The sequence below is a fragment of the Vicia villosa genome, linkage group LG3 (genome assembly GCF_029867415.1).
Source record: "Vicia villosa cultivar HV-30 ecotype Madison, WI linkage group LG3, Vvil1.0, whole genome shotgun sequence".
Taxonomy (NCBI): domain Eukaryota; kingdom Viridiplantae; phylum Streptophyta; class Magnoliopsida; order Fabales; family Fabaceae; genus Vicia; species Vicia villosa.
Window position 1 is genome coordinate 6,861,016 of NC_081182.1, and position 20,662 is coordinate 6,881,677.

The following is a 20,662-nucleotide window of genomic DNA, read 5'->3' on the forward strand; positions in this document are numbered from 1 at the left end:
AACGAAACTGAAATACGGAACATTTACATAAAAATGAGAAGGTGAAAAATAAAGAATATAAGAGAGTAGAGATTATAGAAGAAAAGGGAAGATGTATGTGGCAAAGAATGTGCGATAATGTTATTAGAGATTTGAGAAGATCGGGACTGAAAATATATGTGTAAGGATGAGAAAATTGTTCGTAATCATAAGGCTAACGTATAATAGGTTTAAGTTTGGGTTCGATGTGAGTTAAGTAAAAGTTAGGTTGTAACATAATGCGGTTTGATTCGGTTTGGTTCGGTTTACAAAATACAAACCGCAAACCGAACCGAACCGTGCGATTTTGTTAAATGATGACCCAAACTAATCCGAACCAAATGCGGTTTTTTGCGGTTTTGGTTTGGTTTGGTTTGTGATTTTCTATTAGGTTGGTTTGGTTTTGAGCACCCCTAGTTACCGTTAGTAGTTTGAGTCGGTGTCCTTTATTCTGATACCTAGCACCAGGGGGTTGAACACTTGATTATTTTATTCCGTTTTAATGAATTATCATTTACTTGAGGATTAATGGGAATTATCGTGAACTCTCTTTTATTTTAAGTTGTTATTGATTTTGATGAAGTTGAATATGTTGGAAACAAATTATGATTTTCTTTCCGCTGCATTATTAAAGTGAAGTTTGAGAACCATGATTTAAGTCTTTATGTTGGTTTATCCTAAAGTGTGCTATGTATCAATTTGTTTAACTTGAGCATGTTATGTTGTTTTGAACAAAATGTGACATCCTATGATGGTGTTTTGATTATTATACTCTGATTTATTTAATTAATTACTGAGGGTAGAAATGAGATGTTACATATTTGGGATAATTGAAGAAATTGGCCCAATAATTGTTTATGAGTGTTATCGTCTTTAGAGAATAGAAGTATGTCATCAATGTACATGAGGATACTGTGGCGAATGGGCTCAAAGATCTTAGTCATAGTTTTTTGGAATAAAGATGGGGCTACCATAAGCCCATAAGGCAGAACTGTCCATTGGTATTGGGCGTTAGGAATGCAGAATGTCATCTTGTAACGGTCCTTTGGGTTAATTACTAATTGCCAAAATCCTGACTTTAGGTCGAACTTGGAATATATTTGTGTATCTTTGATAAACACATTTAAGGACGAAGCCTTATGAATAGGGAATTTGTCATCTTTAAGGAAGTGGTTAAGAGGTTTGTAATTAATTACTAGCCTATTTTTTTCCTCTAACATGCTTAGACCTTTTTTCTACATAAAAGACTTGGCAAGTCCATTCTGAATTGGTGGGTTCTATTAGACCCTGCTTAATAAGCTGTTTGTACTTTTCTCTGGCCAATGAATAATCTGATGGACTCATTCCTAGATGAGTAGATTTGGTTGGATTGACATCTTCATTGAGTTTAAATGAGAGTTGGACAAAAAAGTTTTCATCCTTCCACAAAGGTTCTGGATGGATAAACTTATTATGACTGTCTGCACAGAGCTTGAGTAACTTAGACTTGATTTCCTCATACCCACATGGTATGATTGAGAGGGAATAAAGCTTCATTATTGCGGAATGGGGTTTGAATGTTCTTTTGTATTTGATTCTAGTGGAGAGAATCTGAAGCTTTTGTGCTGCAGAATAAACATCCATTCCGACAACAGTGTCTCTATTAGGAAGGTTGCTTCCTATAACCCTCGTCCAAACTACGCAATCTTGAAAGAATCTGATGCTTATTTTTTCTTTTATCATCAAATCTATTTTGAAAGTCTTTCCATCTACTTCCATGAAATAGGTCGTATGTGTCATCCAAGATTTCGCGGAAAGAATGTTGAGATTCATTATTGTGACATGTGCTCTAGTGTCCATATATGCTATAACCTTTTTGGGACAAGCAAACTTTGAGGCAAGAATATAAGGAGAGGAGGTGTGGGAATATAACTTCATATCTTCGAATATAACTTCATATCTTCAGGTAGAAGTGAATGATAACATATTCTTCTTTTGACTCGGAAAGTGATGCATCCTCAAACGAGGAGTCTCGAAGATCAAAAAATGTTTCTTCATCAGTTGAGGTTTGTTCAAAGTAAATGGACTCTATATCCACTTCTGTAGGTTGGAGGGAGTTAACCAGTTTGGCTGCCTTGTGGGCATTGTTTGGACATTCTTTGGAATAATGTTCTTTTTCCCACAAATGAAACATCTTTAACTCTTCTCCTTTCCTCTAAAAGTTTCATTTTTTAAGAACTTTAATTCTTTAATCCTTTTACCTTTGAAGATCTTGTGAGGCTTGTTCCTTTTTCTGATGAGATTTTGTGGTACAAATGCACTTCTTATCTTTGCATCTAATCTCTAGATAAGACTTCTTGCAGGATTTTTTGAATTTTCACTTTTTATTTACTACTTCTGCAAACTGTTGATGTAATCTGCATAGCTTTTCTAAGGCTTCCAAAGTCACTTGATCAATCTGGCCAAGGCTCGTGGAGGGAATATCTTTTTATGTTGTAACTATCATCTTATGGATTTTTGGTTGGAGTTCTTGGTGTAGAGAGGCGACATATGTGTTCTTGAGACTAGGATCATTGAATCCATCTAGGACATAGAATCTTTGCACCATCCGGTGATAGTGTTTGTCCAAGTATTTTGCCTTGAGAGAACAATATTTCATTTCAAAGAACTCTCTTCTGTTTTTGCTATCATGCATGTCTATATCACTAATAAGCACATGAGGAAGAACTCCAAGGACGCGAGATGTGGTTTCTAAGCGATGCATCTCGTCTTGTTTAAAGGCTCTGATATTTTGGTATCATTCCTTCATGGTATCAGTCATTATGCAACATAACGCTTCAATAACTTTGTAGGGATCTGCACATGGCTTCATTAGTTGAATGTCAATCCATGCTCCGAATTCATGAAGTATCTTTCTCCAACGATTAGGTGGTATGTCGTCAAGTGTGAACCACGAACCACCAGATGGTTTAATTATTTCTGCAACTGGGGTTTCTCTAAGGGATTCTATATAAAAGGATTATTATTTTATGTTCGTAGTGAAGAGTCATGGGATATGATTGTCTTCTAGTTATGATTCTGGGGAAAAGGAACTTTGTGTTTCCTCAGTGGACATACATTGATAGGAATCATTATTATCCTCCATGGAGGAATTTTTGTCATTTTATGTTGAAGACTCAGTAGAAGAAGGATCTTCTGTGAGGAAATCACCATTTTTGGTGATTGCCATGGCTTCGAAAGTCTTGTCATGAATTTCTTCTTCCTTGTGTATTATGGTAGGAAGTGTTTCAAGAATATCCCGAAAGTCTAAGGAAGAGGCACTTAATGAAGTGCTTTTCCTCTGGATTTAGTAGTAGAGGCATCACGGAGCCTAGCAGGTTTTGGTCGGTATGCTTCTGGTATCCAATGTTTCTGCAGAGGGGTGAATGAGACATAAGTAGGGTAGAACAGAGAATGTCTATCTGGTTTTATGAAATAAGAAGGGAAAAACGGGAGGCCTAAGAAGGAGGTTTCGACAGGCTTGGTCTTATGTTCACAAGAAGCTTTTACGTAATCATCCATCTCTTTCACTTGCCCTTGCAGTTTTCTGAACTCTCTTTCTTTTCGGTTAAAAGTTGTGCCAAGTGCTCTTTTTGCTAGCATTTGTCTTAGGTCATGATATAGCTGAGCCACTTGAGCTTTCGGGATTATGTAGTGCTTCTTCATATTTTAAGAGAGGACTTTAAGGTATCCATTTGATTCCTTTTCCTTTTCAACAATCATATGCACCTTTCTATCTAGATTATGGAGAATATCTATTTGAGCCACAATATTTTCTGATTGCCAATTCAAGATTTCTTCAGCTTGGGTTAGAGGTTTGGGTTTTCCATCAGGTTTGACTGCATTAGGATTAATGAAAATTTTGGAAGTTATGTTGGTGATGAGGTCCATCTTTCTCTCCAAAGCAAGAAATTACCGATTTTATTCTTGTGATGTGGCTGAGTACATAAAGCAAGGGATTAGCTGGATATCTGTCGGAGGATGTACAAATTTACAATGGTCTGATGATGACCATGTAACAAGGGTCGGATCATCAGGTGTTAACCATCCTTCCTTCTTGAGAATTTCAAGTCCTTCCTCATAGATAGAGAGACATCTTTTTACCATGAATTCCCATCCATGGACCATTGTCCAGATCAGATCTTTTTGAAGGAGAAGGAGAGTCTCACATCAGATAATATATGACATAAACATATATTTATAAGTGTGGGTAATCCCCGCCTTACAATCCAATTTGTAAGGTCGAATTAGGTCTAACATAAATTCTAAGATAGTATCAAAGCTTTGTTTAAGATCCATTAGGCCACATGATATCAAGTTTTTGCTATCGGGTCACCCATCTTTTATATCCATGCATCAATTTTAATAGTGTTGGGCGCAAGGAGGTATGTTAAAAGTCTCACATCAAATAATTTATGGTATGAACATATATTTATAAGTGTAGACAAATTACATTTTACTAGAAGCTCAAAATAAAGTGAATTTTCATCGGGGGTGGGTGCAATGGTATTAATCTTAGATTTCAAAATCGGATGAATCCGGGTGAACTTGAGCTCTCTTGTTATATGTGGCACGTTCGAATTTTGGATGTGTTTCAGGCGAACTTGAGCTCTATTATTATAAGTGGTGCGTTTGAATTTCAAAATGTGAACATGACTATTTGTGCATTAGGTGTGTTTCGGGTGAATTTGAGCTATCTTGTAATATGTGATGCAGCCGAATTTCAAAATTCAGACATGACTATTTATGCATTTGATGCATTTCAAGTGAACTTGAACTCATAATATGTGATTGAACTCATAATATGTGATATGTTCGACTTTCAAAATTCAAAACACTACGAGACATTTTCAAATATTTCATAAGATTTTAGAGTAATACTAATGGCGCAATGAGCCACCCTTTCAAAGTTTTGGATGAAAACTCACTAAAGACCCAACTTTGTTTAAAACATTAAAAAAATCGTTTTGATTGTTAAAATGCTAAGTAATGTTGTAACTTGTAAGACCGCATGTTAAAATACTAAATGTAAAAACATTCTTTTGAAATATGTATATTTAATACTTTGAAAGTTCAAATGTTTTTCAACCCAACACTTTATTTCCCTTTTTAGTAATACCCTTAAAAATAAATAAATAAATAAATAATTTGTTTAGTTTTACCCTTAATGACATATCGTTTCCCTTTTTAGAAATACCCTTGATAACATATTGTTTAGTTTTGCCATTAATTCTAAATTTTTCAAAATAAAAAACTGAAGGACTAATTGTTAGTAATATGTTATATAAGTTGTTGTTATCCAATTGAAGGTACACACAAACACACATCTAGCAAAAAGTAATTTGTAATGGGAACCACAGAATGTCACTTTTCTTGTACTTGAAAAAAAGGACAGGCAAGACATCGACATTACCGGAAGATGTTTTGTGGTAGTCGTGGACTTCATTGTTGCCTAGCCTTTCATTAAGGCCAATAAGTTGGATACGATTTTAGTATCTCTCAAGCGTTTGTTATGTGTGGTTCTCTTTCCTTATCCCAACTCCAAATCTTTAAACTCCTCTCTATATATAAACTACGTGTATTATCCTCTTCACAAACTATCTTAATCCCTTATTTTGTGTAACACACAATCATGTCTGATCAAGTAAATGGCTTGCAACACAACCAAACATGGCCAGAGCTACAGCTTCCAGACTTGTTACATAGTAATGAGACTGTTCGACAAGTCCATGCAACAATTGAAAAGGAATGGGATTTCCTTCAAAGGTCGGCTTGTCAAACGGCTGCTGGAAGGGCTTTGTGGAAGCATGTGATCCATGATCCACTTGCTGCTTTACTGGCAGGGGAGCATTATTTGAGAAACCTTCATGAAAAGATGATGAAAGACCATCTCAATAATGCTCATGAAACTTCTGGAGTGATCCTTGCAGTTCGAACGCTTTGGTTTGATTCTAGACTTGAAGAATTTCTCAACTCCACTAATGGCAGAGAAGCACAGGTTGTTCTCCTAGGTGCAGGTTTGTGACCACTTCGGCTAATCATGTTCTTATCTTTGTTTAAATAAACAACACAAAAACACACACACAATTTAAACCTTTTAAGACATGGTATCTTTCATATTATCTTCATTTATTCTACTGCTAGTCAATTTGTGGATACAAGCAGGACCTTTCAGACATGATTAAAATGTAACAGCACATTTTAAACAAGAGCACTTAAGTCCGCAGCGATCATTAGAGAGAACAAAGTTGGACCACATCCACTCTGACCAGCAGCATCTAATCATTATCGCTGCCAATGAAACCTCGAAGATCTGCACTAGAAAGGATTATAGTCATTCAAGTTAGCTAATATATACTCTTGCAAAATTTGATGCAGGAATGGACACGAGAGCATATCGTTTGAATTGCTTAAAGGACAGTGATGTCTTTGAGGTTGATTTTGCAGAAGTCTTGGAGGTGAAAAGCACTATTCTGCAAGCAGCTAAGGAATCCATATTTGACTCACAACATAGTATGTCAAAAGCAAAATCACTAACTAGAGTAGCAGCAGACATAAGAGAAAATGATTGGATGGAAAAGCTTCAAATTGCAGGTTTCTTGCCACAAAAGAGCACAGTTTGGATTCTAGAAGGTATCTTGTACTACCTCGCCCAATCCAATGCCATGCAACTGCTGAGGATTTTAGCTAACAATTGTGTCTTAACTCACACAGTCATCATAGCAGACTTCATGAATAAGTCGTCAACCACACTATCCAATTCAGTCTTCCAATTTTACAGTGATTGGCCAGACCAACTTTTGCCATCTATTGGGTTCACTCATGTAAAACTTTCACAAATTGGAGACCCAGATGCTCATTTTGGCCTCTTGAATGATCCGTTAAATCTCTTCAACAAGCTCCGCAGCTTGCCTAGGTCATTACAAACCAATCCAGAGGACGGAGCACCTTGCTGTCGCTTGTACTTAGTGGAAGCTTCTGGTTCACCCGATCAAAATTCTGCGCATAATAAGGAGTCGGTGATTCAGTCCTGATACGTAGAATATCAAATGGAGATTACATACTACATTTTATTGGCTAATTATTGTTGGTCCACTCGTACACTTGCTACACTATTGGCAAAAATGGTAGAGGGGTAAAATGGCTTATTTATATTTATACAAGAGGGGCAAAATAGCTAAAGACAAGCAATTGACCTAAATTATTTGAACCTTATTTTTGTCTTCTTGATGAAATGATTTCACGTTTCTATTACACGATGAAGAATATCATAGATAAATAATAGTACAAGAAAAAACATCAAGTTTAATTGTCATTTTCTTTTCGCTTACAATTCGATTATACAGCTTATATTAAATCAAGTCGGTTTAAGCACACTTCTACTCTCATAAAAGACCAACATAAAACTACGATTAATCGAATAAGTAAGAACCCAACAAAATGGATTAGAGAAATTTTTCAAAAGGATTAAAAAATGAGCTTTATGAAGGGGATGAGCCCCAACATAGAACTAACTAGAAATTTCTAGGAAATGGAATAAAAAGAGCATGTCTTCCTCTAGAAACTCTCGTGAGAATCAAATATACTAAAAGTCATAGAAGACAGCTATTGACACGTACCGACTTTAACCAGCACAAAAACATATTTTGATATTCTCAGTTGTCAGCACATTGACGACGACAAAAAATTGGGCTCTCAATAGAAGATTCTCCAGGTGAATAAGTATTCACACACAAATAAACCCAATTGTCAGATCGGTAAATCGAGCGGCTCAATTCAGGGTAAGAACGAGATTCAGGTCTATTTATTAATCCAAATTGTATTCTGACAACGCTCGATAGTACATTTGTTGAGTTTGAGACTTTAGATACAGCCAAGCGCCAATATTTCACGTTACGGCAGTATTGCTAGTAAATATTTAAAAAGACAAAAAAAGATAAAGAAAATAAATCAGAGAAAAGTTGACATAATAAAACATGTACTTAATTGATAAAGTCAGAAGCATGTACTTAATGACATTTTAAAAATTAACCTTCCACTTTGAAAAGTAGAACAGACTATTTACAGTCTCAGATTTCAAGACAATTCCTGATTCCTTGCTCAAATTTGTCGAGACATGTTATTGTATCCGATATGGCTTCTGCTATCTTTCTCCTGAGGTTAAAAAAGATTGATATCAGAGGCAAGTCATTCATTTCATAATCTCAGTTAGAGGTACCAAAATAATTAAACATGATCATCCCAAATAACAACAAGCAGCAAAAAGTTTGAAGATAAATAAAGGGATACGCACAAAGAATAAAACAGGTTCAATTTTTAAACAAATGATAGCATAAAGAATATTGTTTTAAATTATTGTACACCTCAATTATCCTGGAGACTTTTATTGAAGACTTACCTATCTGACGCAAGATCAATGTTGGTTTCACTTGCCATTCCACTGATAGATGTGAAAGATCTGCAGATAAGAAGAAATGTGAGAAACAGGCATTCACCATCATATGTCATGGAATTTTGCATTCAGCATGCACTTTGGCTATTTTGCATTCAGAATTGAACTAAAAGTAGGAAGAAGGAAGAGCATAACGATTATTTGTGAGCAAGAACGCTAGCAGTGCTATTGCATGCTACTGCTGACAACATAACATCAAAGGATATTATAATGGAAGAAAAAAAAAGGCAAAAGTGAGTGCATATAATGATATAGGTATGACAATACAGTAAGTTAGCATATAAGAAATTTAAAGGGAAATAAGCAAAGAAGAAAAAAGTGAGTGCTATTGCATGCTACTGACAACATAACATCAAAGGGTATTAAAAAGGAAGAGAAAGCAAATGCAAAAGTGAGTGCAGATAATGCTATAGCTATCATAATACATGAAGTTAGCAGATATGAAATTTAAAGGGAAGTAAGCAAAGAAGAAAAAAGGTAGCGGACAAAGTTGAATCTACCATATAGAATAGAAACTTCGGTATTTACCATCAACTGCCAAGGTTTAACTCTCTAATCTTTTGAGGAGCCAATGAATTGTCAATAAACTTAAAGGGTTCAATTTAAGTACAATTAACATGAGTAGAAATTGATTTACTCACTATTGTTATATATTGAGAGGGGACATTAACTTAAATAGGATAATTCACTCAAAAAGAGATTACATATAAACAAAAGAAAGATAATCAACCCGGACTCAATAGTTATCATTGTGGCGACCCCAATATTGGAAATATTTCTTGATATTAAAATAACTTTTTTAATTTCAAACATATATATTCTTGCTTTTATCTGTTGTTATTATTACATTTTTTTTTACATTACTATACTCTCCTAGGAGTTTAAGGTGTTAGCATAAGGCTCATATCATGGATAGAACACTACTAGTATTTCATATTTACCATGCCCTCATAAACAAGAGTCACTTGAGCTTGTAGCTACACAACAAAGTCTCACTGTCACTCACCATGTGATACAATCAATTTATTTAAAAGAACAAGGATTGAGCATTTTCATGACAAAAAAAAGGATTGAGCACTTTCATGACAAAAAAAAAAAACAAGTATTGAACACTTAGCCACTTGGTCTTAAAGGCTTTGACGCATGTCAAGTACCGACTCTCGTAAAAGCTTAAGCCAATGGGTAAATGGTCATCAATGACTATATTATATTTCTACCAGTTCCTGAATAATATTAATAACTTAAAAACAATTACCTAAGCTTCATTTACATATAGCAAACCGTTTTAAAGGTATGATGAAACTAGTTTCACACCTAAACAATCTTCTAGAACCTTTGTAGTCCATATCAGTGATGTCAAAATCGCGAGTCAACTCGCTGAATCGCACGAGTTTGCGCTTTACCCATAGATGACCGAGCGAAATCGTGATCAGAATCGCCGGAGAAGAGGATCGGCGCAGGATCGGCGAATCGCAGGAACGGCGTGCGTTCCGATCTGTTTAGGGTTCCGGGTCGGGTCACGAAACCCACCTTTGCTTTGTTTTTTTTTTTTTAGAACTGTATTAAAAGCCACGTTTCCTTTGTTTTTTTTTAGGGCTAAGACTCATTAATGATGAAACTCACCGTTTCATTTGCCTTTATTTGCTTCTGTTTGAACTTATTTGATTTGTTTTGTTTCAAGTTATGTGATTTGTTTCTGTTTGAATTCCATGTTAAATTGTTTGAGTTTTGAATTTTAATCTTTATGTTTGAGGTTACGATCCTACGGTTTTGTATTACGATCTTTTTCCGATCTATGGTCATCTATTTTGGTAGGATCTTACGATCCGTGTTACGATTATCCGAGTTACGAACTATTACCCTTCTCCCGATCCTAATCCGATTTACGGGTTTCACAACATTGGTCCATATATTATCCTCATATGAATCTATCCAATCCAATCATTTGCTTTCCATTATTTTCAAATAGTTAAGATACTCAGAACCATAGGGACTAAAAAAATGAAATATTTCAGTACCAAAGAAAGAATCAGATGGACACTAACTAATGCAGTAAGCTACAACACATAGATGCTGTAAAGTGACACACCTTATAAGATTATCTAGCAAAGCTTCAGCTTCTAACTTTACAGGATCCTTCTTTCCAAGTAAGGAGGCTGCATTCTTTACAACCAACCGAAATGTGCACACCTGTGGATATAAAAAAAAAAGACATTGCAGGTGATAAGGCATCCACTAAATCTAACATATAACAATAATGTTACAAGAAATGCCGCGGGTTTAACATGACATTTTATCACTCCCCACTCATTACCCCAAAGATCCATTTATAATCCATTAATAATAACAACAATAATAATAATGACAACAATAATCGATATAATGATTAACTCATAAGTATTTAGAGCTTGCAAGCAAGGATTTGATAACCAATACACTATAATAGACGCGGTTTCCTACTTTCCAAATATCAAATTATGTCATCCGAACCCTAAATAGCGAAAAACATTCAAATTATGCATGTATGAGAGTATATGGCGAGGATGAACCTCAACACCGGTGTTAGCTTGGAAAGCGACGAAAGAATTCCTATCCTGCGGGACACAATCTCTGGCAGCAGATCTGAATAGCTGCTGAAATTTCTGAAAATCCTCATCGGTAAAAGCAGCACTGGTTTCCGCTGCGAAAATGAATTGAAACAAACCCTAACAAGACAGAAAACAACATGTATAGAGAGAAAAAACTAGAAAATAATAAAAAATATCTTACTGAGAGAAAGATATACAGAGCGAAGAGTTTCGCGGGAAGCATCAACGGGAGCTAGTAAAAACTTGGATGATTTCTTCTTTTGCTCTCTTAGCCAATCCTTTGGTCCTGCTGAAGAACGGATTCAAAAGTTAGGGTTATTGCATGAAGTGATAAATTGAGGAAGAGTTGTTGTTGTGTGCGCGCTTACAGATGCCAATATCAATGGCGGAGGCGGGTGCGGAGATGAAGAGGAATGAGAGTAATGATATGTTTCTGCGGGAGAAAATTTGAGGGGAGAGGGGAACATTGCGTTTTGGAGGGAAGGTGGATTGGGCGGTAATGGTAGGTGAGAAAGAGTTGAGAGCGGAAACTGCGGCGGATAGTAACGGCATCGTTAGTTATTGTTTTGCTTTACACTCAGATGCCTTATCTTTCACTTTGATTTTGAATGAATTTGATAAAATTGACTTTGATTAAAATTGTTTTATACTATTGTGTATACCCGTGCAAGGCACGGATAAATTTTTTTATGCTAACTACTCAAAATAAAAATATTTAAGCACTACAAATTAATTTACGTGCTTTCTTTATTTAACATCCGACAAAAATGAATCCAACTTTCTAAAGTTTTTGTCCAAATATAATCCTAACATGTATAATTAAGAACCCTATAAATGCTGCACTAAATGTATTAAAAGGAGTAAACATCATCAACCAAACATAGTTGGTTCTCTAGACTTCTTGTCAAGTATAACTTCTTGATTTTTCTCATAACTCCTGATACCGATCTGTAGAGTTCTTCATCATAAACACATCACCATGCTTAATTTCACTTAACTTCTTAAACCAAATTCAGCTAGTTTTATGGAACCTTGAGACCTTCGGATTCTGAAATTTCGTCGAGTTTTCTTGATGTTCCACCATTGATGTATCAAATAGGAACAATAGACTTCTTTGAAAAATACATGAACATAAGGAGTATAAAAATCAATAAAAAAAAACAAAAATTAAATCTCAAACATCATTTAAAAATGAAAACAATATTAAATATATCACTTGCAAAATTCAGACTAACTAATTTTATAATTGAATTTTATTGTTAATTAACAACAAAAATTTAATTATAAAATCTAAAATGAAATTACCTTAATGATGTGTCATTATTCCACACTTTAATTCCACGATTTGTTTCTATATTTTTCATTTTAATTCTTTTCTTTGCCTAATCTATATTTTTCATTTTAATTCTTTTCTTTGCCTTAGTGGATAAAATGAAATTTTTCTATAGCGTCAGTAAGAATTATATAAACTTTAATTTCATTGTTGTTTCCACATAAATATAGTCACAATTATAAGTTGCATTTCAACTTCCCCTTGCACCAGAAACTATATTAAAATCTAGCCTCATTATTTTAACTATACTGACATGATATTAGAAGTTTTGGAGTAAGAAAAAGTAATAAGATTTTCACTCTAACCTTGTAGATTCTTCTAAAAGCCATGAAAAGGTGATAAAAAAGAGCAATCCCATTGAGTCAAATTTGTCAATTGAAGTAGATAAATAAATTATTCCTTGCCTCAATTTATGTATAAAAAAATCAGTACAAAATTCAAATAAGTGAACAAAAGTTGAAAACTAATTAAAAAAGAAGAGAAAAATCAGTATACAACCAATATGCCAAAATCAAATACTAAAAGTCGAGAACCGATTTTCATAATCTAATACATAATCATAATTTTGAATGAGAAGGTGCATTATTTTATCATCGGGGAAACTAACTTTGATATCAATAAATTTAACAACCATCATTACCGGTATAATCACTTTATTAGCTACAGAAACCTGCAGTACACAAGTAATGATAAATATGCCATCATCTTATCTCATACATAAATTCAAAAGACACAAGCTCTTGCAAAAGCCACAAACATCAAATGCGTTTGAAATTTCCTATGACAACAATTGGACGGAATATGAAGCCTGTTACACTGAAAAATGAAAAGTTTGAATTTAGGAGAAAAATCAAACATAGTGTACAATAAAATGTAGCAGAAAAATATTTTTAACATCATTGAATTTAGTACAAATGAAACCACTTCAAAATTTATAACAAACTAAAAAACTATAGTAGAGAGTCAAAATGTCAGAACCTTTGATGTAAGAACTGAAATAAGTTGAAGAAGAAGCATTCATTGCCAAATGCTCACAATAAAATAGCAGCACATGTTTAGTATTGAAAACTCACAATAGGATAATTGAGAACTTATGGTGCAGTAGAGTGAAGATTATTGATAGCTATCAATTATTCTTCATCAAGATGAGTTACCAGCCTAAAAATTACTTCTACGTTAGTGAGATAGCTTCCCACCAAACATAAGATGGAATAAACAGAAAGTTACTCATTACATTTACAGGTCTATAATAGGCAGCCTTAAGTTATTCAATTATTGTTGGACTTGGACCATCAAGGTATTAAGTTATAAATACATTATGCAAAGAGGTGCATCTAAAGTGCAACATGTAGATACTATTAATGAAGGGTTTACATCCAAATATAAAGTTAAAGATACATGTAAATCAGTAGGAAAAATAGGGGTAGCTTAGTACCTCGGTTGCAGAATCAAAAGTTTTACAAACAAAGGTGGAAAGTTACTTTTCAGCAACACCTGAGCATACCAATATTTCAGCAACAACTGAGCATACCAACATAGGTTGACATGTCAATATAACCTTTTCCTTTGATTTTCTCAAGAACACCATCCTTATCAAACACAACATAAAAATTTCAAAACAAATATACATTTCAAAATGAGAAATTAAAACAAATTTCACACCTAGGGACCAACAAAGCAGCTGAAAGATTAGATAACATTGCTATTGTAGTATTGTGTATGATTTTCCTTAGAGTTCACACCTTTCCTCTTAATTTACAATGGGTGGGAAAGTGAGATAAATCTACCTTCATTTATCAACACTTGTCATTTCAAGCATTTATACCAAAATTGTGTAACAACACGACGAATCTGCGAGAACCATTAAAATCATTAGTTTTTTAATGATTCCACATGAGATGACAAAAATGATTAATATTGAAATGAAATGTTTGATGTCTAATTATATACATAGGAAACAATCTATGAACTATTTCAACTAAACTTACCACATTCAAACCATTTGCTTCGGAATAATACAACATCATCTTCATGTGTTCTTCCATAATTACCCTTGAAATTATGCTTGTGATTTTTTTCAATAGCTCAGCTTCATTATCAACAGCAAACGTAGCATATAATCTATTACAAACCTATAAAAATTGTGACGAATTACACCTTTCAGTTACACCAGTAACAAAGCAAACTTAAAAACAAAAACTCAACATATAACAATGTATAGTTAAACTTAAAGCACTCAATGATTTAAAGTCAATATGAGATCAGATGATAACTTCAACAAATAAAACAAAATTAAATTTAACAACAAACACAAGAAAAGAAAAATAACATGACGAAGTCAACCATCACAAACATGTTGTAATGAAGCGTGATGGTTTTAACAGAGCTTCAATCTCATTTAGCAGAATAAATAAAATCGTTTCGGCCTGTGAACACTCATTTAACATATTAACTGCAACAAAGTAAAAATCACAAAGTATGAATTTTTTAATGAAATTCATCAAAACCCATTGTTATTGGGTTCGATTTGGGTGAGAAACATGGAAGGTTAATCCAACAAAAAATATTTTTGGTTCAACAAACCACAAAAAAAAAAACATCAACAAACTTGAAAATGCCATGTTTAGCTATTTTTTATCAACAAACCTGAGAATAATGAGAAGAGCAAGAAAAACATTTCTTTTTTCCGTTTCGAGTTGCGATGGTAGGATAAGGAGAAACGAAAATCAGTGGCGAAGTTGCTCGAAACAAAAATCTAACAGATTCAGTAAGAAGATCGTGAGATGAGGAGTACAAATATGTCATTGGTTTTTCTATTAGGGTGGTGGAGGGTGTAAATTGGGTAGATAAAAGGGCGGCTGTATTAGGGTTTAAGGGGAAACAGAGAGAAAACAGAAAACAGGGAGAGAGATAGAAGTGTTGAAAATGAAAACGCATTTGCATTGATGATTAAGAATTTGGAGAAGGGATATTAGAGTTGAAGGGTTTTCATTGAGAAACCAAATTGGAAGTGAATCGACATAATTTTTGTTTGTTTTCAACGATCAATTTAAATAAATTAGAAATTAATCAATTAATTAAATAAAATTTAAAAGATAAATATAGAAATTTTTCTATTAATAGAAAATTTAAAAATAGCAAACACTCTAATATTTTGACAAGTGGCAAACTTGCCAAAATACTCATCTAGCTTTATTATATTCTATCCTATGATTATAAAATATTTGTATTGCCTAATTATATGAAGAAAAAAAGTTAATATTAAATTTTAATATAAAAATACGTTTAAATTCAAATATAATTCTAATTTAATTAAAATCAATTCTAAAGACATAAATAATTATATTTTAAAAGAATATTTTAAAATCAATTCTACAATTAAAATTTTTCTTTTAACTCTCAAAATAAAAACCACACAAACACTTGGGTGAATATCACAAACTATTTTGAACCTTCTTTAAATATTTAAATATTTATTTGATTCGGGTTAATGTACGTTATTTAGTGTTAGTAAATTAATTTATATTTAAGTTTTAAATTTGTTGAAATAAAAAATCTGTATAACATTAATATTATAAAGATTAAAATGAAATATTTGATATAGAGTTTCACACTGAAAAACGATCCAACATGATCCGGTTATGTAAGGAAGTATACTCTCACATAGAGTAAATTATACCCATATCTTTAATATATTAAAACAGAATACATGTTTAGGCGCCAACTTTAGACCAAAATCCCGCCTAAACACGTGCATCGCACGGGGTAAAGTACTAGTTATATATTACATGAGTAGAGTTGTCAAAATGAGCCAGCTGATATGAGTCGATCCGTCAAATATGAAAAATCATAGAGTTTCAGTCTTAAAATTAAAGTTTATAATTTTTAGGGTTTTTTAGTCCAGCTTTAAAAAACCCGCTATCCATTAGGGCTAAACCATATGAGCCGTGGGTAGCCCATTAGGCTCGCATAATTATAATTTTTTTAAAAAAATATTAACATTTATATTATCTTACTCCAAAATAGCATATTGATTTTTCTCACTTCAATAAATTTTATCTCTATTTTATTCAATCTTTCTCTTTTAAATATTATACATTAATATAATCAACATTTTTTCATCGCATTATATTAGTTTTTCTCTTATAATAAATATTCAAGTATTATTTTATACAATTTAGACATATATTGTATTTAGAAATTCATTATAGTATTTATAAGAGATAATATAGTACTTAAAAATGAATTATGTTTAAAATAACATAATTTTTAATTTTATTTATAATAAATATTATGAAATTTTAATTTTAATTTTTTAAAATAAAAAACTCATTTAGGGCCGAGTAGCCCGAAGCACATCTAGGGTTGGACTCGGATAGTAAATCTTGAGTCCATATTACACAAAGCCTTTTTGGCCCAACCCTAAAAAATACAGGGTCGATTTATTTAGGGCCGGGTAACCCATATTAACAGCTCTACTAAGTGAAAGTTAATTACTAGATCATTTTTATCTTTTGACTTTTTAGTTTATCATCTCTATACATGTTTTCTCATCGTCAAAAAGAAAAAGAAATGTGGTTTTTTGTGTTGTGCTGGTTAAAACATTATGCAATTTTTATAAATGACAAGAAAAAGGTTAATCATAAGCATCATCAAATAATAAGTTATCAAAAAGTAAAGTTAACCGGATTTTAATGATGAGAGCAAATAAGTCAAATCAAATTATAAAAAAAAATCAACATGAAAATAATTGAAGATTGGAAAGCTCTCATGATCCTGAACTTAAGCGTTTTAGTCTCTTTAATCAATAATATATAAAAGGCTTAATTGCAACTTTAGTCCCCCTATTTTGTCTTTTTCTTGATTTTGATCCCTCTATTTTAAAAATCACTATTTTAGTCCCTTTTTAAGTTTTCTGTGCAATTTTCATCCCCCTATTTTGTCTTTTTCTGCAAAATTAGTCCCTATTTCTGTATCTTTTTCAATAGAAAATTCAAAAGGGGACCAAAATCGTGGTTTTAAAAATGAGGGGACTAAAATCGAGAAAAAGACAAAATTGGGGGACCAAAGTTGCAATTAAGCCTATATAAAATAAGAAAGAGTAAGTCTTGAAGTGCTACGACGAGGCACACACTTTTGGTATATTTGATAAGATTTATGCTATGTTTGTGAGTTTGGAGGGGAATGGAGGAGAAGGCTTCCGAAAACGAAATTTTAAAAAAATATAGAAAAACATTTGACATTTTTTGAAAAAATGATTTTGTTTAGAATGATAAAAGAGTCATTATCATTACTAAATTGTTAATTTTTAAAATACTATAACAACCTAAATGATATTTGGAAAATTTATGTAAACCCTCCAAAACCCTCCTTCAATACAATTTTTGAGTTCCCTCATTTTATGGAGTTTTTGGTATTATGAATAAAATCAAACCCTCCAAAATCCTCCTACTCAAAATCTTTTTATTCCTTTCACCTAATTCTTCCTATTTTTTAAAGTCCTCCCTTCCCTTCCCCTCCAAACTCTCAAACAAAGTCTTAGTATTTGTTATTAATAGAAATGTTAATTTAGTTAAGTTTAATAAGCTAGCATTTAGGAAAGTTGAATAAGTGTTATGAGTTATTATAGTTTGTTATTCCTTATTATTCTATGAGGTTTCTATTTAATTTGTAAAGCTTATATAAAGTCATTATATTTTCATTTGTAAGAACAAGAAGTGATTTCACTTGATTAATATTGTGAAAGTTATTATTACTACGTTTTATTTAGTATCAAAGCTCCATCATGGGGTCTGATATAATGACTAAATAAGAATGTTTGAGAGGAAAAATACTAGAGTGAGTGAAAAAGTGAGATGGCTGAGTCAAGCAATTTCACCACCTAGTGTGTCCAAGTTTGATGGAGACTGTGATCGTTGAAGTCTGATCATGGAGAATCTACTTCAATCATAGGATTACTGGAGTGTTATTGAATTCAGAATCAAGGAACTGAATGATAATGAACAAGTAAGTGTTGTACAACAAAAAAACATTGGATGAAGAAAAACTTAAAGATTTGGAAGTAAATAACTATCTATTTCAGGCCATGACAAATCCATCTTAAACACTATTACCCAGAAAGAAATAGCTAAGCAACTACGGGAATCCGTGAAAGTCAAGAGGAACACTAGGGTGAAATGAGCGCAGCTGTAGAGGTTTTGACGGACATTTGAAACCTTAGAGATGTAGATAGATGAATCGCTGAAATATTATTTTAGAAGAGTGATGGAAACATAAAATGACACGAGTAATTGCTGAGAGAATATGAATGATGTGAAGATCATTGAAAAGATAATTAGATCTCTGATAGAAAACTTCAACTTTGTTGTATGCTCAATTGAAAAGTTTAAGAATAATAATCTCTTAGTTGTGGGTGAGTTGTAAAGTTAACAACTTATTCATGAGCAAAAAGTAAGACAGAAGCGAAGTGAAGAACAAGTTTTGCAAGTTAAGCATGACACGTGTTATGGATGTGGGAGAGTAAAAATAAATTTTCAAAGAGGAAGTAACAACTATGTTAGGGGACGGAGAGGAGCAAAGCCATTTGTAAATAAGTGCTATTATATGTTATCTACTTCAAAAATAATGGCACCACTGATTTGAATGTCTAAGTCTAGAAAGGGAACCAAACTATGTTGAGTTTGATGAGGAAGATGAGTTACCCCAAATGGCTCATGCCGAAATTTAAGATATTAAAGACACATGTATATGGTTTCTTGAATCTAGTTGCTCAATTCACATGTCATGAAATAAAAGGTGGTTTGTAGAACTAGATAAAAGGTTTGGTTGTACTGTTAAATTGGGAAATAATTCAAAGAATGTTTGTAATGGGAAAAGGAAGTGTAAAGTTTGAAGTAGAAGGAATCATTCAAATTGTGTTTACTTTGTTTCGGATTTAACTAACAATTTGTTAATCATATGCCAACTTCAAGAAAGAGGCCTGGTAATCATTATAAAAAAAGGTGCGTGCAAATTTTATAATCCTCGAAGAGGGAAAATTATAATGATATTTCTTCTCAATTTGATTCTTGTACTGAAGTGAGTAAAGATTCTTTTACAATTGTAATTGCTTTGAAATTTGAGGAGCAATGTCTTTTAAGTGAAAATTCAAAGCTACTAACTTCTAATATGCCTGTAAGCAAAGGTGACAATCATGACATGTATGAAAAGGTGGAACATTTCCACTCAATGATGTAAAAGATGAAAATCTCAATATAGATGTTTGTCGTGTTTTACTTAGTAGGCTTATGGAGGAAGGGATAAACTGTTGATGTTTACATAGGACACGCATAAAATTGTTATGGATCCTGTTTTGCACTTTGATAAGAATCCAGGAGAAAAAAGTCTAGTTTATTGTTGATGACACAGAGTGAAGAAAAGCTTGATGAGACTATTAAATAAACTAAATTTGTATGTCCAGTACTAACTAAAGAGGTGATGAGTGCTTTAAAGGAGAAAACAACAAGTCTATGAGAACTGTTAGGGGTCCTAGAAGATTTCAAGGAGTTCACCGCAAATGAGATACCAAATGATTTGCTTCCAATGGGATATAAGCACATGGAAGTTAAAGTTTTCAATGTGGGAGAAGAAGTGATGGTGTTTTTGTGTAAGGAGAGATTTCCAGTTGGTATTTACAGCAAGCTGCATCCATATAAATATGGTTCTTTCAAAGTCACCCAAAAGGTCAATGATAATGCTTATGTCGTAGCTTTCCCAGATGCCATGAATATATTTAATACCTTTAACGTTGTTTACATTTATGAGTATCAAGCAGATAAAGCTTTTTATCAAGAAGAGAACTAGGGGTTGGGTTCTTCAGAGGTGGAAGAGACTGATGTAGGAAGGCTGGCCGCGCGTATCGAAGAAAAAATTGTGCGTCAGAAAGCATTTTAATATTTAAGAAATATATTATTTTAATATCTCAACAATTTCTTTTTTATTTATTTTATTTAATTTTTTTGTGGATTCTTTATTTTCTCTATTTAAAGACCTTTGGCATGACCATAAGGATTTTCTTTGTTTTCTATATTTAAAGATCTTTGGCGTGACCAAAAGGATTATCTTTCATTATAATAGAATAAAAAAATTTCTTTATTCCTGGTGGACTCCAAAGTTTATCTGATAGGTTTTGCACTTGCAACCATGTGTTTTATTCTTGGTTTGCGCTTGCAACCCTGTTTTTTATTCTAGGTTTAACGCTTGCTATTCCCTAAG

The 20,662-nt window shown here is 33.0% G+C and overlaps 2 protein-coding genes across 6 annotated transcripts; one reads left to right on the plus strand and one right to left on the minus strand.

Annotated features, from left to right (window-relative positions):
- The first annotated feature begins 5,668 nt into the window (after nt 1-5,668).
- On the plus strand, nt 5,669-7,590 carry LOC131660178 (uncharacterized). 2 transcript variants are annotated; one of them, XM_058929354.1, is made up of 3 exons: nt 5,669-6,053; nt 6,415-6,669; nt 6,751-7,590. In XM_058929354.1, exons 1-3 carry the CDS (start codon nt 5,669-5,671, stop codon nt 7,068-7,070), a joined length of 960 nt encoding a protein of 319 aa, XP_058785337.1. In that variant the 3' UTR covers nt 7,071-7,590. The 2 variants fall into 2 exon arrangements, with proteins under 2 accessions (XP_058785337.1, XP_058785336.1); XM_058929353.1 differs by having other exon boundaries at nt 6,415-7,583.
- On the minus strand, nt 6,124-15,523 carry LOC131660179 (uncharacterized). Of its 4 annotated transcripts, XR_009300748.1 has the most exons (10): nt 15,056-15,523; nt 14,398-14,541; nt 11,445-14,260; nt 11,258-11,365; nt 11,038-11,168; nt 10,578-10,678; nt 8,435-8,494; nt 8,069-8,190; nt 7,656-7,943; nt 6,124-7,035 (listed from the first exon to the last, which is right to left on the minus strand). XR_009300748.1 is itself a non-coding variant. In XM_058929355.1 (9 exons), exons 3-8 carry the CDS (start codon nt 11,626-11,628, stop codon nt 8,106-8,108), a joined length of 669 nt encoding a protein of 222 aa, XP_058785338.1. In that variant the 5' UTR covers nt 11,629-14,260; nt 14,398-14,541; nt 15,056-15,523; the 3' UTR covers nt 6,124-7,035; nt 8,069-8,105. The 4 variants fall into 4 exon arrangements, 3 of the variants coding, with proteins under 3 accessions (XP_058785338.1, XP_058785340.1, XP_058785339.1); XM_058929355.1 differs by lacking the exon at nt 7,656-7,943; XM_058929357.1 differs by lacking the exons at nt 6,124-7,035; nt 7,656-7,943 and having other exon boundaries at nt 7,983-8,190; nt 11,445-13,998; nt 14,197-14,260; nt 15,056-15,520.
- Between the last annotated feature and the right edge of the window lie 5,139 nt (nt 15,524-20,662).

What these genes read in the sequence shown, in the direction of transcription:
- LOC131660178 (XM_058929353.1), top strand. Translation starts at nt 5,669, where the DNA reads ATGTCTGATCAAGTAAATGGCTTGCAACACAACCAAACATGGCCAGAG. An exon ending in GGTTGTTCTCCTAGGTGCAG is followed by an intron (nt 6,054 to 6,414) that starts GTTTGTGACCAC and finishes AATTTGATGCAG; the next exon opens with GAATGGACACGAGAGCATAT.
- LOC131660179 (XM_058929355.1), bottom strand. Translation starts at nt 11,628, where the DNA reads ATGCCGTTACTATCCGCCGCAGTTTCCGCTCTCAACTCTTTCTCACCT. An exon ending in CGCCATTGATATTGGCATCT is followed by an intron (nt 11,366 to 11,444) that starts GTAAGCGCGCAC and finishes TCCGTTCTTCAG; the next exon opens with CAGGACCAAAGGATTGGCTA. An exon ending in CTCTGTATATCTTTCTCTCA is followed by an intron (nt 11,169 to 11,257) that starts GTAAGATATTTT and finishes TCATTTTCGCAG; the next exon opens with CGGAAACCAGTGCTGCTTTT.